The sequence below is a fragment of the Malaclemys terrapin genome, chromosome 15, assembly GCF_027887155.1.
Source record: "Malaclemys terrapin pileata isolate rMalTer1 chromosome 15, rMalTer1.hap1, whole genome shotgun sequence".
In the NCBI taxonomy this organism is placed as follows: Eukaryota; Metazoa; Chordata; order Testudines; family Emydidae; genus Malaclemys; species Malaclemys terrapin.
The window spans coordinates 2,467,469-2,478,823 of NC_071519.1; the positions used below are offsets into that span (position 1 = coordinate 2,467,469).

General features: G+C 68.3%; 1 protein-coding gene across 1 annotated transcript in view; it reads right to left on the reverse strand.

Annotated features, from left to right (window-relative positions):
• The window catches only part of FGF11 (fibroblast growth factor 11), a 31,802-nt gene extending 21,104 nt beyond the window's left edge, over nucleotides 1-10,698 (reverse strand). Inside the window, exon 1 of the mRNA XM_054049507.1 lies at nucleotides 10,378-10,698. Coding sequence (XP_053905482.1) covers nucleotides 10,378-10,570 — 193 coding nt within the window. The 5' untranslated portion in view covers nucleotides 10,571-10,698. The remainder of the gene's footprint in view (nucleotides 1-10,377) is intronic.
• Between the last annotated feature and the right edge of the window lie 657 nt (nucleotides 10,699-11,355).

Sequence of the window (11,355 nt, forward strand, 5' to 3'; positions counted from 1 at the left end):
TTGCCCTGGTCTCACCACTAGGCCCCGCTCCCCCCCCCCCTGTCCCTGGCAGAGGCCGCGTGTGCTGGAAGATGGATTGTTTGTGTTGCTGTGAAGGGCGCCGGAGTGAAATTAGCTCTGACAGGGCCCCCCGTGGGACCTGGACAGGCAGCGGTGTGCAGAGCGCGGCTGGCAGATAAATAAAAGATGCACCATAGTTTCTTGCCTCTCTCCTGCCCCTTTTAGCCCAGAATCCCGCAGGTCTCCACTGACACTCACCTCGCAATGGCCAGAGCCGGGGAGAGAACCCAGGAGTCCTGGCTCCCAGCCCCCCCTGCTCTAACCCACCAGCCCCCACTCCCCTCCCAGAGCCGGGGAGAGAACCCAGGAGTCCTGGCTCCCAGCCCCCCCTGCTCTAACCACCAGCCCCCACTCCTCTCCCAGCGCCGGGGAGAGAACCCAGGAGTCCTGGCTTCCAGCCCCCCCTGCTCTAACCACCAGCCCCCCACCCCCTCCCAGAGCCGGGGAGAGAACCCAGGAGTCCTGGCTCTCAGCCCCCCCCGCTCTGACCCACCAGCCCCCACTCCCCTGCCAGAGCCGGGGAGAGAACCCAGGAATCCTGGCTCCCGGCCCCCCTGCTGGGTCACAGTTGTGTTGTGTGTATGGAGCAGGGTCTCTGTGTGTAGTAGTTGTTCTGTGTGTGTCTGTGTGGGGTTGAGGGGTGCAGTGGGTGGGTTTGTGTGGTTTTGTGAACGCACATGGGCGTGTGTGTAACCATGAGGAGCGCGGACGGCTGTCTGGGGGTGCGTATGAGGCCGCGGGGCTAAGCGCCATTGTGACGCTGTCCCTGTGTGAGTGTGGGTGTGTATGGCAGTGGAGCAGGTGTCTTTGGCATGTAAGAGGAACATGCAGCCTGCGTGTGTATCTGTGCAGATAGCCTGCGTGCGTGTGTCCATGCAGACACCCTGTGTGTGTGTATATCCGTGCGCACAGCCCGCGTGTGTATCTGTGCGCACAGCCCGTGTGTGTGTGTATTCGTGCATACAGCCTGTGTGTGTATCCGTACGCACAGCCCGCGTGCGTGTGTATCCGTGCGCACAGCCCGTGTGCGTGTGTATCCGTGCAGACAGCCTGTGTGTGTATCTGTGCGCACAGCCTGCGTGCGTGTGTATCCGTGCGCACAGCCCGTGTGCGTGTGTATCCGTGCAGACAGCCTGTGTGTGTATCTGTGCGCACAGCCCGCGTGCGTGTATCCGTGCGCACAGCCCGTGTGCGTGTGTATCCGTGCAGACAGCCTGTGTGTGTATCCGTACGCACAGCCCGCGTGCGTGTGTATCCGTGCGCACAGCCCGTGTGCATGTGTATCCGTGCAGACAGCCTGTGTGTGTATCCGTGCGCACAGCCCGTGTGCGTGTGTATCCGTGCAGACAGCCTGTGTGTGTATCTGTGAGCACAGCCTGTGTGTGAGCCTGCAGGCTGCATGGGGCGCTCCACTGCCCCGGTGTTGGTATCCCAGGGCGTGGCACCGGGTGTTGGGTTGTTTAGCTCACACACAGCCCCACCCCCCCACACACACGCCTCAGCTTTGCTCCCTCCCCTGTCCCGGCCTGTTCCCAGCTGATCCCCCGGTGCCCCTGCCGGGTTGATTTATGGGAACACATTACACGGTGGATGCACCAATAATGATTTGCCTCCTGGCGGCGAGCAAAGGGTCACCGGCGCTACCTGTGTGTGTGGGGTCGCGGGGAGAGGAATCCACTCGTGAAGGGTGCAGGAAGCCCAGCCCAACGGGGCAGCTCCCGAGGGGGTGGCGGGGGGCTCCCGAGAAGACACCCCTGTGTAAGGCAGGGACATGGGGGGGGGCCATCACCAGGAGGAGACCTGGCAGGACTGATTTGGGTTTCACCGGCACAGCCCCTCACCCCCCAGGGCAGGTTATGCCAGGACGATGGTGTAAACTGGCCCATTAAATCCCCTGCCCCCATCTGGGCTCCAACCAAAGCCTCCTGCCCCACTGGGGGTCACACGAGACCCTCCCACTGGCCTTTCACCAGCCGGGAAACAGGGACACGGAGGGTTGGGCCTGGCTTGTCTCATGCCCGGGGAGAGAACCCAGGAGTCCTGGCTCCCCGCCCCCCTGCTCTATCCCACCAGCCCCCACTCCCCTCCCAGAGCCGGGGAGAGAACCCAGGAGTCCTGGCTCCCAGCCCCCCTGCTCTAACCCACCAGCCCCCACTCCCCTCCCAGAGCCAGGGAGAGAACCCAGGAGTCCTGGCTCCCCGCCCCCCTGCTCTATCCCACCAGCCCCCACTCCCCTCCCAGAGCCAGGGAGAGAACCCAGGAGTCCTGGCTCCCCGCCCCCCTGCTCTATCCCACCAGCCCCCACTCTCCTCCCAGAGCCGGGGAGAGAACCCAGGAGTCCTGGCTCCCAGCCCCCCTGCTCTATCCCACCAGCCCCCACTCCCCTCCCAGAGCCAGGGAGAGAACCCAGGAGTCCTGGCTCCCCGCCCCCCTGCTCTATCCCACAGCCCCCACTCCCCTCCCAGAGCCGGGGAGAGAACCCAGGAGTCCTGGCTCCCAGCCCCCCTGCTCTAACCACCAGCCCCCGCTCCCCTCCCAGAGCCAGGGAGAGAACCCAGGAGTCCTGGCTCCCAGCCCCCCTGCTCTAACCACCAGCCCCCGCTCCCCTCCCAGAGCCAGGGAGAGAACCCAGGAGTCCTGGCCCACAGCCCTCCTGGGGCTGCTGGAGTGAGTGAAACGCAAAGGGACGTCTTAATGGGCTGGGTTTGTATAATTCATAACCCGGCACCTGGCCTAAACGAAAGCTCTCGGGTCCATCCTGCAAGGCAGCCGGTTGTGTGTGTGCACCCTTGTACACGGGTGTTCTCCGCGCACGCCTGTCCACGTGTGCTCACTCTGCGTGCCCACACCCGTCCACACGGGCTCTGTGCGCACGGAGCTGTACGCACGCTGCAGGGTGGCTGCTGTGGGCTCGTGTGCTGGGACGCATTGGGAGGGTGCGTTGGGGGGTTCGCTTGGGGTGTGCACGCACGTGTGTGTGTGTGTGTGTGTGTGTGTATCCCCCCCTTCCTTTTATCTCCCCCCCCCATGACGCCTGATTGCACCTGGCCACGCTGTAATTCCACTAAATGCTCACATCGCCTCGGCCACCCCAGCGCCTTGCCCTGCTCCAGACCCCAGCAGGGGGTGCTGTGGGCTGCGGGTCGGGAGTGAGGGGCACCGGCAGAGCTGGGGGGGCAGGGCCGGGCCGGCAGGGGCTGTGGGTCGGGAGTGAGGGGCACCGGCAGAGCTGGGGGGGCAGGGCTGGGCTGGCAGGGGCTGTGGGTCGGGAGTGAGGGGCACCGGCAGAGCTGGGGGGGCAGGGCTGGGCTGGCAGGGGCTGCGGGTCGGGAGTGAGGGGCACCGGCAGGGAATTTCCCTGGCTAATGATCCATCCTCTCATTTCAAGTGCTCCCCCACCCCGCCTCAAACTTTGCTCCCCCCATCCAGCTGCGCTCCCACAATGCCCTGTGCCTCTTAATGCATGCAAATGTATTTAAATGACTTTAATTTATTTTAATGTGCACACGCCTGGCCGTGCAAAGGGTTATTGGCTGCGGGGGAGAAGGGGGGTGAGAAAAATCACTAGGGCTTATTCAGCTCCATGAATGGGATTCAGACAGGGATAAAAATTACAGGAGGGGCTGCGGGTCGGGAGTGAGGGGCACCGGCAGAGCTGGGGGGGCAGGGCCGGTAGCAGGGGCTGCGGGTCGGGAGTGAGGGGCACCGGCAGAGCTGGGGGGGGCAGGGCCGGGCAGGCAGGGGCTGTGGATCGGGAGGGAGGGGCACCGGCAGAGCTGGGGGCGGCAGGGCCGGGCTCGCAGGGGCTGCGGGTCGGGAGTGAGGGGCACCGGCAGAGCTGGGGGGGGCAGGGCCAGGCTGGCAGGGGCTGCGGGTCGGGAGTGAGGGGCACCGGCAGAGCTGGGGGGGGCAGGGCCAGGCTGGCAGGGGCTGCGGGTCGGGAGTGAGGGGCACCGGCAGAGCTGGGGGGGCCAGGGCCAGGCTGGCAGGGGCTGCGGGTCGGGAGTGAGGGGCACCGGCAGAGCTGGGGGGGGGCAGGGCCAGGCTGGCAGGGGCTGCGGGTCGGGAGTGAGGGGCACCGGCAGAGCTGGGGGGGGCAGGGCCGGGCTGGCAGGGGCTGCGGGTCGGGAGTGAGGGGCACCGGCAGAGCTGGGGGGGGCAGGGCCAGGCTGGCAGGGGCTGCAGGTCGGGAGTGAGGGGCACCGGCAGAGCTGGGGGGGGCAGGGCCAGGCTAGCAGGGGCTGAAGGTCGGGAGTGAGGGGCACCGGCAGAGCTGGGGGGGGCAGGGCCAGGCTGGCAGGGGCTGCGGGTCGGGAGTGAGGGGCACCGGCAGAGCTGGGGGGGGCAGGGATGGACTGGCAGGGGCTGCGGGTCGGGAGTGAGGGGCACCGGCAGAGCTGGGGGGGGCAGGGATGGACTAGCAGGGGCTGCGGGTCGGGAGTGAGGGGCACCGGCAGAGCTGGGGGGGCAGGGCTGGGCTGGCAGGGGCTGCGGGTCGGGAGTGAGGGGCACCGGCAGAGCTGGGGGGGCAGGGCTGGGCTGGCAGGGGCTGCAGGTCGGGAGTGAGGGGCACTGGCAGAGCTGGGGGGGGCAGGGCTGGGCTGGCAGGGGCTGCGGGTCGGGAGTGAGGGACACCCCAGAGCTGGGGGGGGGTCAGGAGTGAGGGGCAGCGGCAGGACTTGGGGGGGCAGAGCTGGGTTGGCAGGGGCTGCAGGTCGGGAGTGAGGGGCACCGGCAGAGCTGGGGGGGCAGGGCTGGGCTGGCAGGGGCTGCGGGTCGGGAGTGAGGGGCACCGGCAGAGCTGGGGGGGGGCAGGGCTGGGCTGGCAGGGGCTGCGGGTCGGGAGTGAGGGGCAGTGGCAGAGCTGCGGGGGGCAGGGCCGGGGGGGCAGGGGCTGCGGGTCGGGAGTGAGGGGCACAGGCAGAGCTGGGGGGGGGGCAGGGCCGGGCTGCGGATCGGGAGTGAGGGGCACCGGCAGAGCTGTGGGGGGGCAGGGCCGGGCTGGCAGGGGCTGCGGATCGGGAGTGAGGGGCACCGGCAGAGCTGGGGGGGGCAGGGCCGGGCTGGCAGGGGCTGCGGATCGGGAGTGAGGGGCACCGGCAGAGCTGGGGGGGGCAGGGCCGGGCTCGCAGGGGCTGCGGGTCGGGAGTGAGGGGCACCAGCAGAGCTGGGGGGGGCAGGGCCGGGCTGGCAGGGGCTGCGGGTCGGGAGTGAGGGGCACCGGCAGAGCGGGGGGGGGCAGGGCCGGGCTGGCAGGGGCTGCGGGTCGGGAGTGAGGGGCACCGGCAGAGCTGGGGGGGGCAGGGATGGACTAGCAGGGGCTGCGGGTCGGGAGTGAGGGGCACCGGCAGAGCTGGGGGGGGCAGGGCTGGGTTGGCAGGGGCTGCGGGTCAGGAGTGAGGGGCACCGGCAGAGCTGGGGGGGGGCAGGGCTAGGCTAGCAGGGGCTGCGGGTCGGGAGTGAGGGACACCCCAGAGCTGGGGGGGGGGTCAGGTGTGAGGGGTACCGGCAGGGCTTCGGGGGGCAGAGCTGGGTTGGCAGGGGCTGCAGGTCGGGAGTGAGGGGCACCGGCAGAGCTGGGGGGGGCTGGGCTGGGGGCGCAGGGGCTGTGGGTCGGGAGTGAGGGGCACCGGCAGGGCTGGGGGGGGCAGGGCCGGGCTGGCAGGGGCTTCGGGTCGGGAGTGAGGGGCACCGGCAGAGCTGGGGGGGGCAGGGCTGGGCTGGCAGGGGCTGTGGGTCGGGAGTGAGGGGCACCGGCAGAGCTGGGGGGGCAGGACTGGGCTGGCAGGGGCTGCGGGTCGGGAGTGAGGGGCACCGGCAGGGCTTGGGGGGGCAGAGCTGGGTTGGCAGGGGCTGCGGGTCGGGAGTGAGGGGCACCGGCAGAGCTGGGGGGGGGCAGGGCTGGGCTGGCAGGGGCTGCGGGTCGGGAGTGAGGGGCACCGGCAGAGCTGGGGGGGGCAGGGATGGACTAGCAGGGGCTGCGGGTCGGGAGTGAGGGGCACCGGCAGAGCTGGGGGGGGCAGGGCTGGGTTGGCAGGGGCTGCGGGTCAGGAGTGAGGGGCACCGGCAGAGCTGGGGGGGGGCAGGGCTAGGCTAGCAGGGGCTGCGGGTCGGGAGTGAGGGACACCCCAGAGCTGGGGGGGGGGGTCAGGTGTGAGGGGTACCGGCAGGGCTTCGGGGGGCAGAGCTGGGTTGGCAGGGGCTGCAGGTCGGGAGTGAGGGGCACCGGCAGAGCTGGGGGGGGCAGGGCCGGGCTGGCAGGGGCTTCGGGTCGGGAGTGAGGGGCACCGGCAGAGCTGGGGGGGGCAGGGCTGGGCTGGCAGGGGCTGTGGGTCGGGAGTGAGGGGCACCGGCAGAGCTGGGGGGGCAGGACTGGGCTGGCAGGGGCTGCGGGTCGGGAGTGAGGGGCACCGGCAGGGCTTGGGGGGGCAGAGCTGGGTTGGCAGGGGCTGCGGGTCGGGAGTGAGGGGCACCGGCAGAGCTGGGGGGGGGCAGGGCTGGGCTGGCAGGGGCTGCGGGTCGGGAGTGAGGGGCACCGGCAGAGCTGGGGGGGGGGCAGGGCTGGGCTGGCAGGGGCTGCGGGTCGGGAGTGAGGGGCACCGGCAGAGCTGCGGGGGGCAGGGCCGGGGGGGCAGGGGCTGCGGGTCGGGAGTGAGGGGCACCGGCAGAGCTGGGGGGGGGGGGCAGGGACGGGCTGGCAGGGGCTGCGGGTCGGGAGTGAGGGGCACCGGCAGAGCTGCGGGGGGCAGGGCCGGGGGGGCAGGGGCTGCGGGTCGGGAGTGAGGGGCACCGGCAGGGCTTGGGGGGGCAGAGCTGGGTTGGCAGGGGCTGCGGGTCGGGAGTGAGGGGCACCGGCAGAGCTGGGGGGGGGGCAGGGCTGGGCTGGCAGGGGCTGCGGGTCGGGAGTGAGGGGCACCGGCAGAGCTGCGGGGGGCAGGGCCGGGGGGGCAGGGGCTGCGGGTCGGGAGTGAGGTGCACCGGCAGAGCTGGGGGGGGGGCAGGGACGGGCTGGCAGGGGCTGCGGGTCGGGAGTGAGGGGCACCGGCAGAGCTGCGGGGGGCAGGGCCGGGGGGGCAGGGGCTGCGGGTCGGGAGTGAGGGGCACCGGCAGAGCTGGGGGGGGGCAGGGCCGGGCTGGCAGGGGCTGTGGATCGGGAGTGAGGGGCACCGGCAGAGCTGTGGGGGGGCAGGGCTGGGCTGGCAGGGGCTGTGGGTCGGGAGTGAGGGGCACCGGCAGAGCTGGGGGGGGCAGGGCTGGGCTGGCAGGGGCTGCGGGTCGGGAGTGAGGGGCACCGGCAGGGCTTGGGGGGGCAGAGCTGGGTTGGCAGGGGCTGCGGGTCGGGAGTGAGGGGCACCGGCAGAGCTGGGGGGGGCAGGGCTGGGCTGGCAGGGGCTGCGGGTCGGGAGTGAGGGGCACCGGCAGAGCTGGGGGGGGGGTCAGGAGTGAGGGGTACCTGCAGGGCTTCGGGGGGCAGAGCTGGGTTGGCAGGGGCTGCAGGTCGGGAGTGAGGGGCACCGGCAGAGCTGGGGGGGGCTGGGCTGGGGGGGCAGGGGCTGTGGGTCGGGAGTGAGGGGCACCGGCAGGGCTGGGGGGGGCAGGGCCGGGCTGGCAGGGGCTTCGGGTCGGGAGTGAGGGGCACCGGCAGAGCTGGGGGGGGCAGGGCCGGGCTGGCAGGGGCTGCGGGTCGGGAGTGAGGGGCACCGGCAGAGCTGGGGGGGGCAGGGCCAGGCTGGCAGGGGCTGCGGGTCGGGAGTGAGGGGCACCGGCAGAGCTGGGGGGGGCAGGGCCGGGCTGGCAGGGGCTGCGGGTCGGGAGTGAGGGGCACCGGCAGAGCTGGGGGGGCAGGGCCGGGCTGGCAGGGGCTGCGGGTCGGGAGTGAGGGGCACCGGCAGAGCTGGGGAGGGGCAGGGCTGGGCTGGCAGGGGCTGCGGGTCGGGAGTGAGGGGCACCGGCAGAGCTGGGGGGGGGCAGGGCTGGGCTAGCAGGGGCTGCGGGTCGGGAGTGAGGGACACCCCAGAGCTGGGGGGGGGTCAGGAGTGAGGGGTACCGGCAGGGCTTCGGGGGGCAGAGCTGGGTTGGCAGGGGCTGCAGGTCGGGAGTGAGGGGCACCGGCAGAGCTGGGGGGGGCTGGGCTGTGGGGGCAGGGGCTGTGGGTCGGGAGTGAGGGGCACCGGCAGGGCTGGGGGGGGCAGGGCCGGGCTGGCAGGGGCTGCGGGTCGGGAGTGAGCGGCACCGGCAGAGCTGGGGGGGGGCAGGGCCGGGCTGGCAGGGGCTGCGGGTCGGGAGTGAGGGGCACCGGCAGAGCTGGGGGGGCAGGACTGGGCTGGCAGGGGCTGCGGGTCGGGAGTGAGGGGCACCGGCTGAGCTCATGGAGGGGGTGGGGCAGCTCCCGGACTCCTGGGTCACTGCAGAGCACGTGGAGCTTGGCCGGTGGCCACGAGCACCTCCGTTGCCAGCAGCAAGGACGCAGGAGGAGAATGAGGGGAGGCCGAGGGCCAAGGTGGCACCAGGCCCAGCCGGGAGTTCGGCGTAACCGCGGCGAGCGGTGAGGGAGGGGTAGGAAAGCGGAGCGGGGGGAGGGGGAGAGAAGCCGCGGATGCGGCAGGAGGCGCTAGAGGGGGGGATGGGTTCGGAGCAGGCTCTGGAATTCAAGCCAGGCCTCACAGACCCAATATGGACCCTTCCCTGTGCCCTTCCCCCTCTAGGGGGCGCCTGCTCCCACCCGGCCCCAGGACAGGGACTGGCCGGCTCGGGGGGCGGGAGGGGGGCGGGCGGGGAATGAAAGAAAAAGAAAGAACAGTGCAATGGAGGGAAAGACCGAAGGGCAGGAGAAGACCTGCCCGCCACCCGGACTCCTGGGTCCAATTGCTTGGGTTCGGGACCCCTGCCCCCCCGTCATGATGGGGCTTGGGCTGGTTCCCCAATATCACCGCAGCTCCCGTCCCCTCATCAACCCCCCTGCCAGGAAAATCCCCAGGACTGGGCTATCCAAGGGAAAACAGTGTGTTGTGTGGAGCAGGGGGCGCTAAAGGCCGATACGGACCGGTCCATATAAACGCCGCCATGTTTGAAACCCAAATTACAGCCGTAAGTGATTGATTTCTCCACAGGAAACAATTCATCAGTGGAGGTTTCAACCGACAGGGGATTAGGGAGAGAACGCAAGAATCCTGGCTCCCAGCTCTAACCACCAGCCCCCACTCCCCTCCCAGAGCCGGGCAGTCCTGATCTCCATTGACCCAGATCTTGCAGTAGCACAGAGAGGCATAGCCCAATACAGGCCGGTCCATACATTTCCTCCAGGAATGGGGCCCGCTCTAGCCCCGTATAGACCAGTCTGTATAAAACATCAGGAGTGACTGAAAACCAAAGACACCACACAGCAGGTATATCACCGAGGGAACGGCGCAACATCAATACGTTTCATCCAGTGGGGAGCAATGAAGTCCTATATGGACCAGTCCATATTGACCCTACTGTGGTTTTAAACCCAAGAATCAGGGATGTTTGTTTATCTGAGGTAGACAACACTTTTTGTGCTCATTGGGGGTGGGGCATTATTACCCAATATAGACCAGTACATATAAACATCACCAGAGCTGCAAATGAAACACTCACTGGCATTTCTTACTCTGAAAACAACGATTCCAGGGCAACAAACCTTTTGGCCAGCAGAGGGCATTCTAGTTTAGATACAGCCCGGTCCATATACTGAAAGCATTCCACCTACCTACTCTGTCCTTCCCCGAATGGCACACACTATCCCGGCTCCTCCACTTCTAACCTGGGCAAAACACCCCCTGGCCCCCCCGAGTGGTGGTCCATAAATAATATTGGTTTACGGTGCCCTCTGCTGTCAGCACCAGGCATTTCAAGGAAAGATGGTCAATATATGCCACATATTGCATGATCGGCTCTGTCACAGTGCCCCCTGCTGGTAACACTAGGCAATGCAAGGAAAGTCGGTCAATATAAACAGAATATTGCATGATCGACCTGTCACAGTGCCCCCTGCTGTTAGAACTAGGCATTGCAAGGTAAAACAGTCAATATTGAAGTCTATCACATGATCGGCTCTGTCACAGCACCCCCTGCTGTTAGCACCAGGCATTGCAAGGAAAGCAGGTCAATATATGCAGTATATTGCATGATCGGCTCCGTCACCGTGCCCCCTGCTGTTAGCACCAGGCATTGCAGCCCGGGCATTAGCAGGAAATACCCCAAGCTCTGTACCGTGCCCCCTACCATTGGCAATAGGCCATTACAGGGCTATACGGCCCACACCCCACCCCCCCTCGCCGCTCGGAAATCACTCACCGGGTGTTTTTTCCAGCCGGCCTTTCCGCCCACCGCAGAGCCGGACTTTGGAGATTAAAATGAGCAGCTGCTTCTGACAGAGGGATTTGGTGCCGCGGGGACAGACCTTTCTCTGTGCGGCCACGGGGCGGCTGGCGACGGGTTCCCGGATCTCCCGTTTCTGCCGGATCAAGGAGCTGGCCAATGCCGCCATGGTGCTCCGCCAGCCGGTGCCCCGCTCGAGGCGGTTTCACGCCGCGCTCATCCCCCCGAAGAGCCGAGCCATGGGGGGGGATTATACCCACCCCTCCCTAGATAAATCTGGCTAGGGGCGAATTTAGCCCCCGGGGGGGTCGCTGGGTTCTTTCTCCCCTTTCCAACAGATCGGCCGAGAGCTTAAAAACGCCGAGTGTCTCCCCCTGCCCCCCGCCGCCTCCCTGCCCCAACCAGGGGTGGTCAATTCTTTTTGTTGGTCACGGTGCGAACGTCTTGCTCAAGGTCCGGACTCCGGCGAGGACGAGAGACCAGGGCGCTGCTCGGCATTGGCAAAATCGATTCCCTTCCAAAGTGACCAGCGGTCCAGATTTGGGGGGTCTCCCGCGGTCCTGGCTCCACCCCCGTCTCTCCCCACACCGCAGCCTCCGGGATATTTCCAGGAAGCGCGGCGGGAGGCAGCCGAAAGAAATCAGTGCAAACTCGGTCTCCGAAAATCCCGCGCCGCCCCGGAGCTGGGTCGGCACCAGAAATGGAATGAGCTGGTGGCAAGATTCCCGGAGATCGAACTTCTTTTATTCCTCCGGGCACCGGGCGCCGGGCTCCGGAGAAGGCGGGGTGGGTGCATGGCCCCCCCAAACAGACACACACAGCGCTACACCACCGCGGTTGTCCTTCAGCCGGCGAGGTTAATTCGTGGATAGCACAGGCTGCTGTGTATGTGTGTGTGTGAAGCAGCGAAGAGGAGGGGAGGGATGGAGGGATGGGAGAAGGGCGGGGATGGAG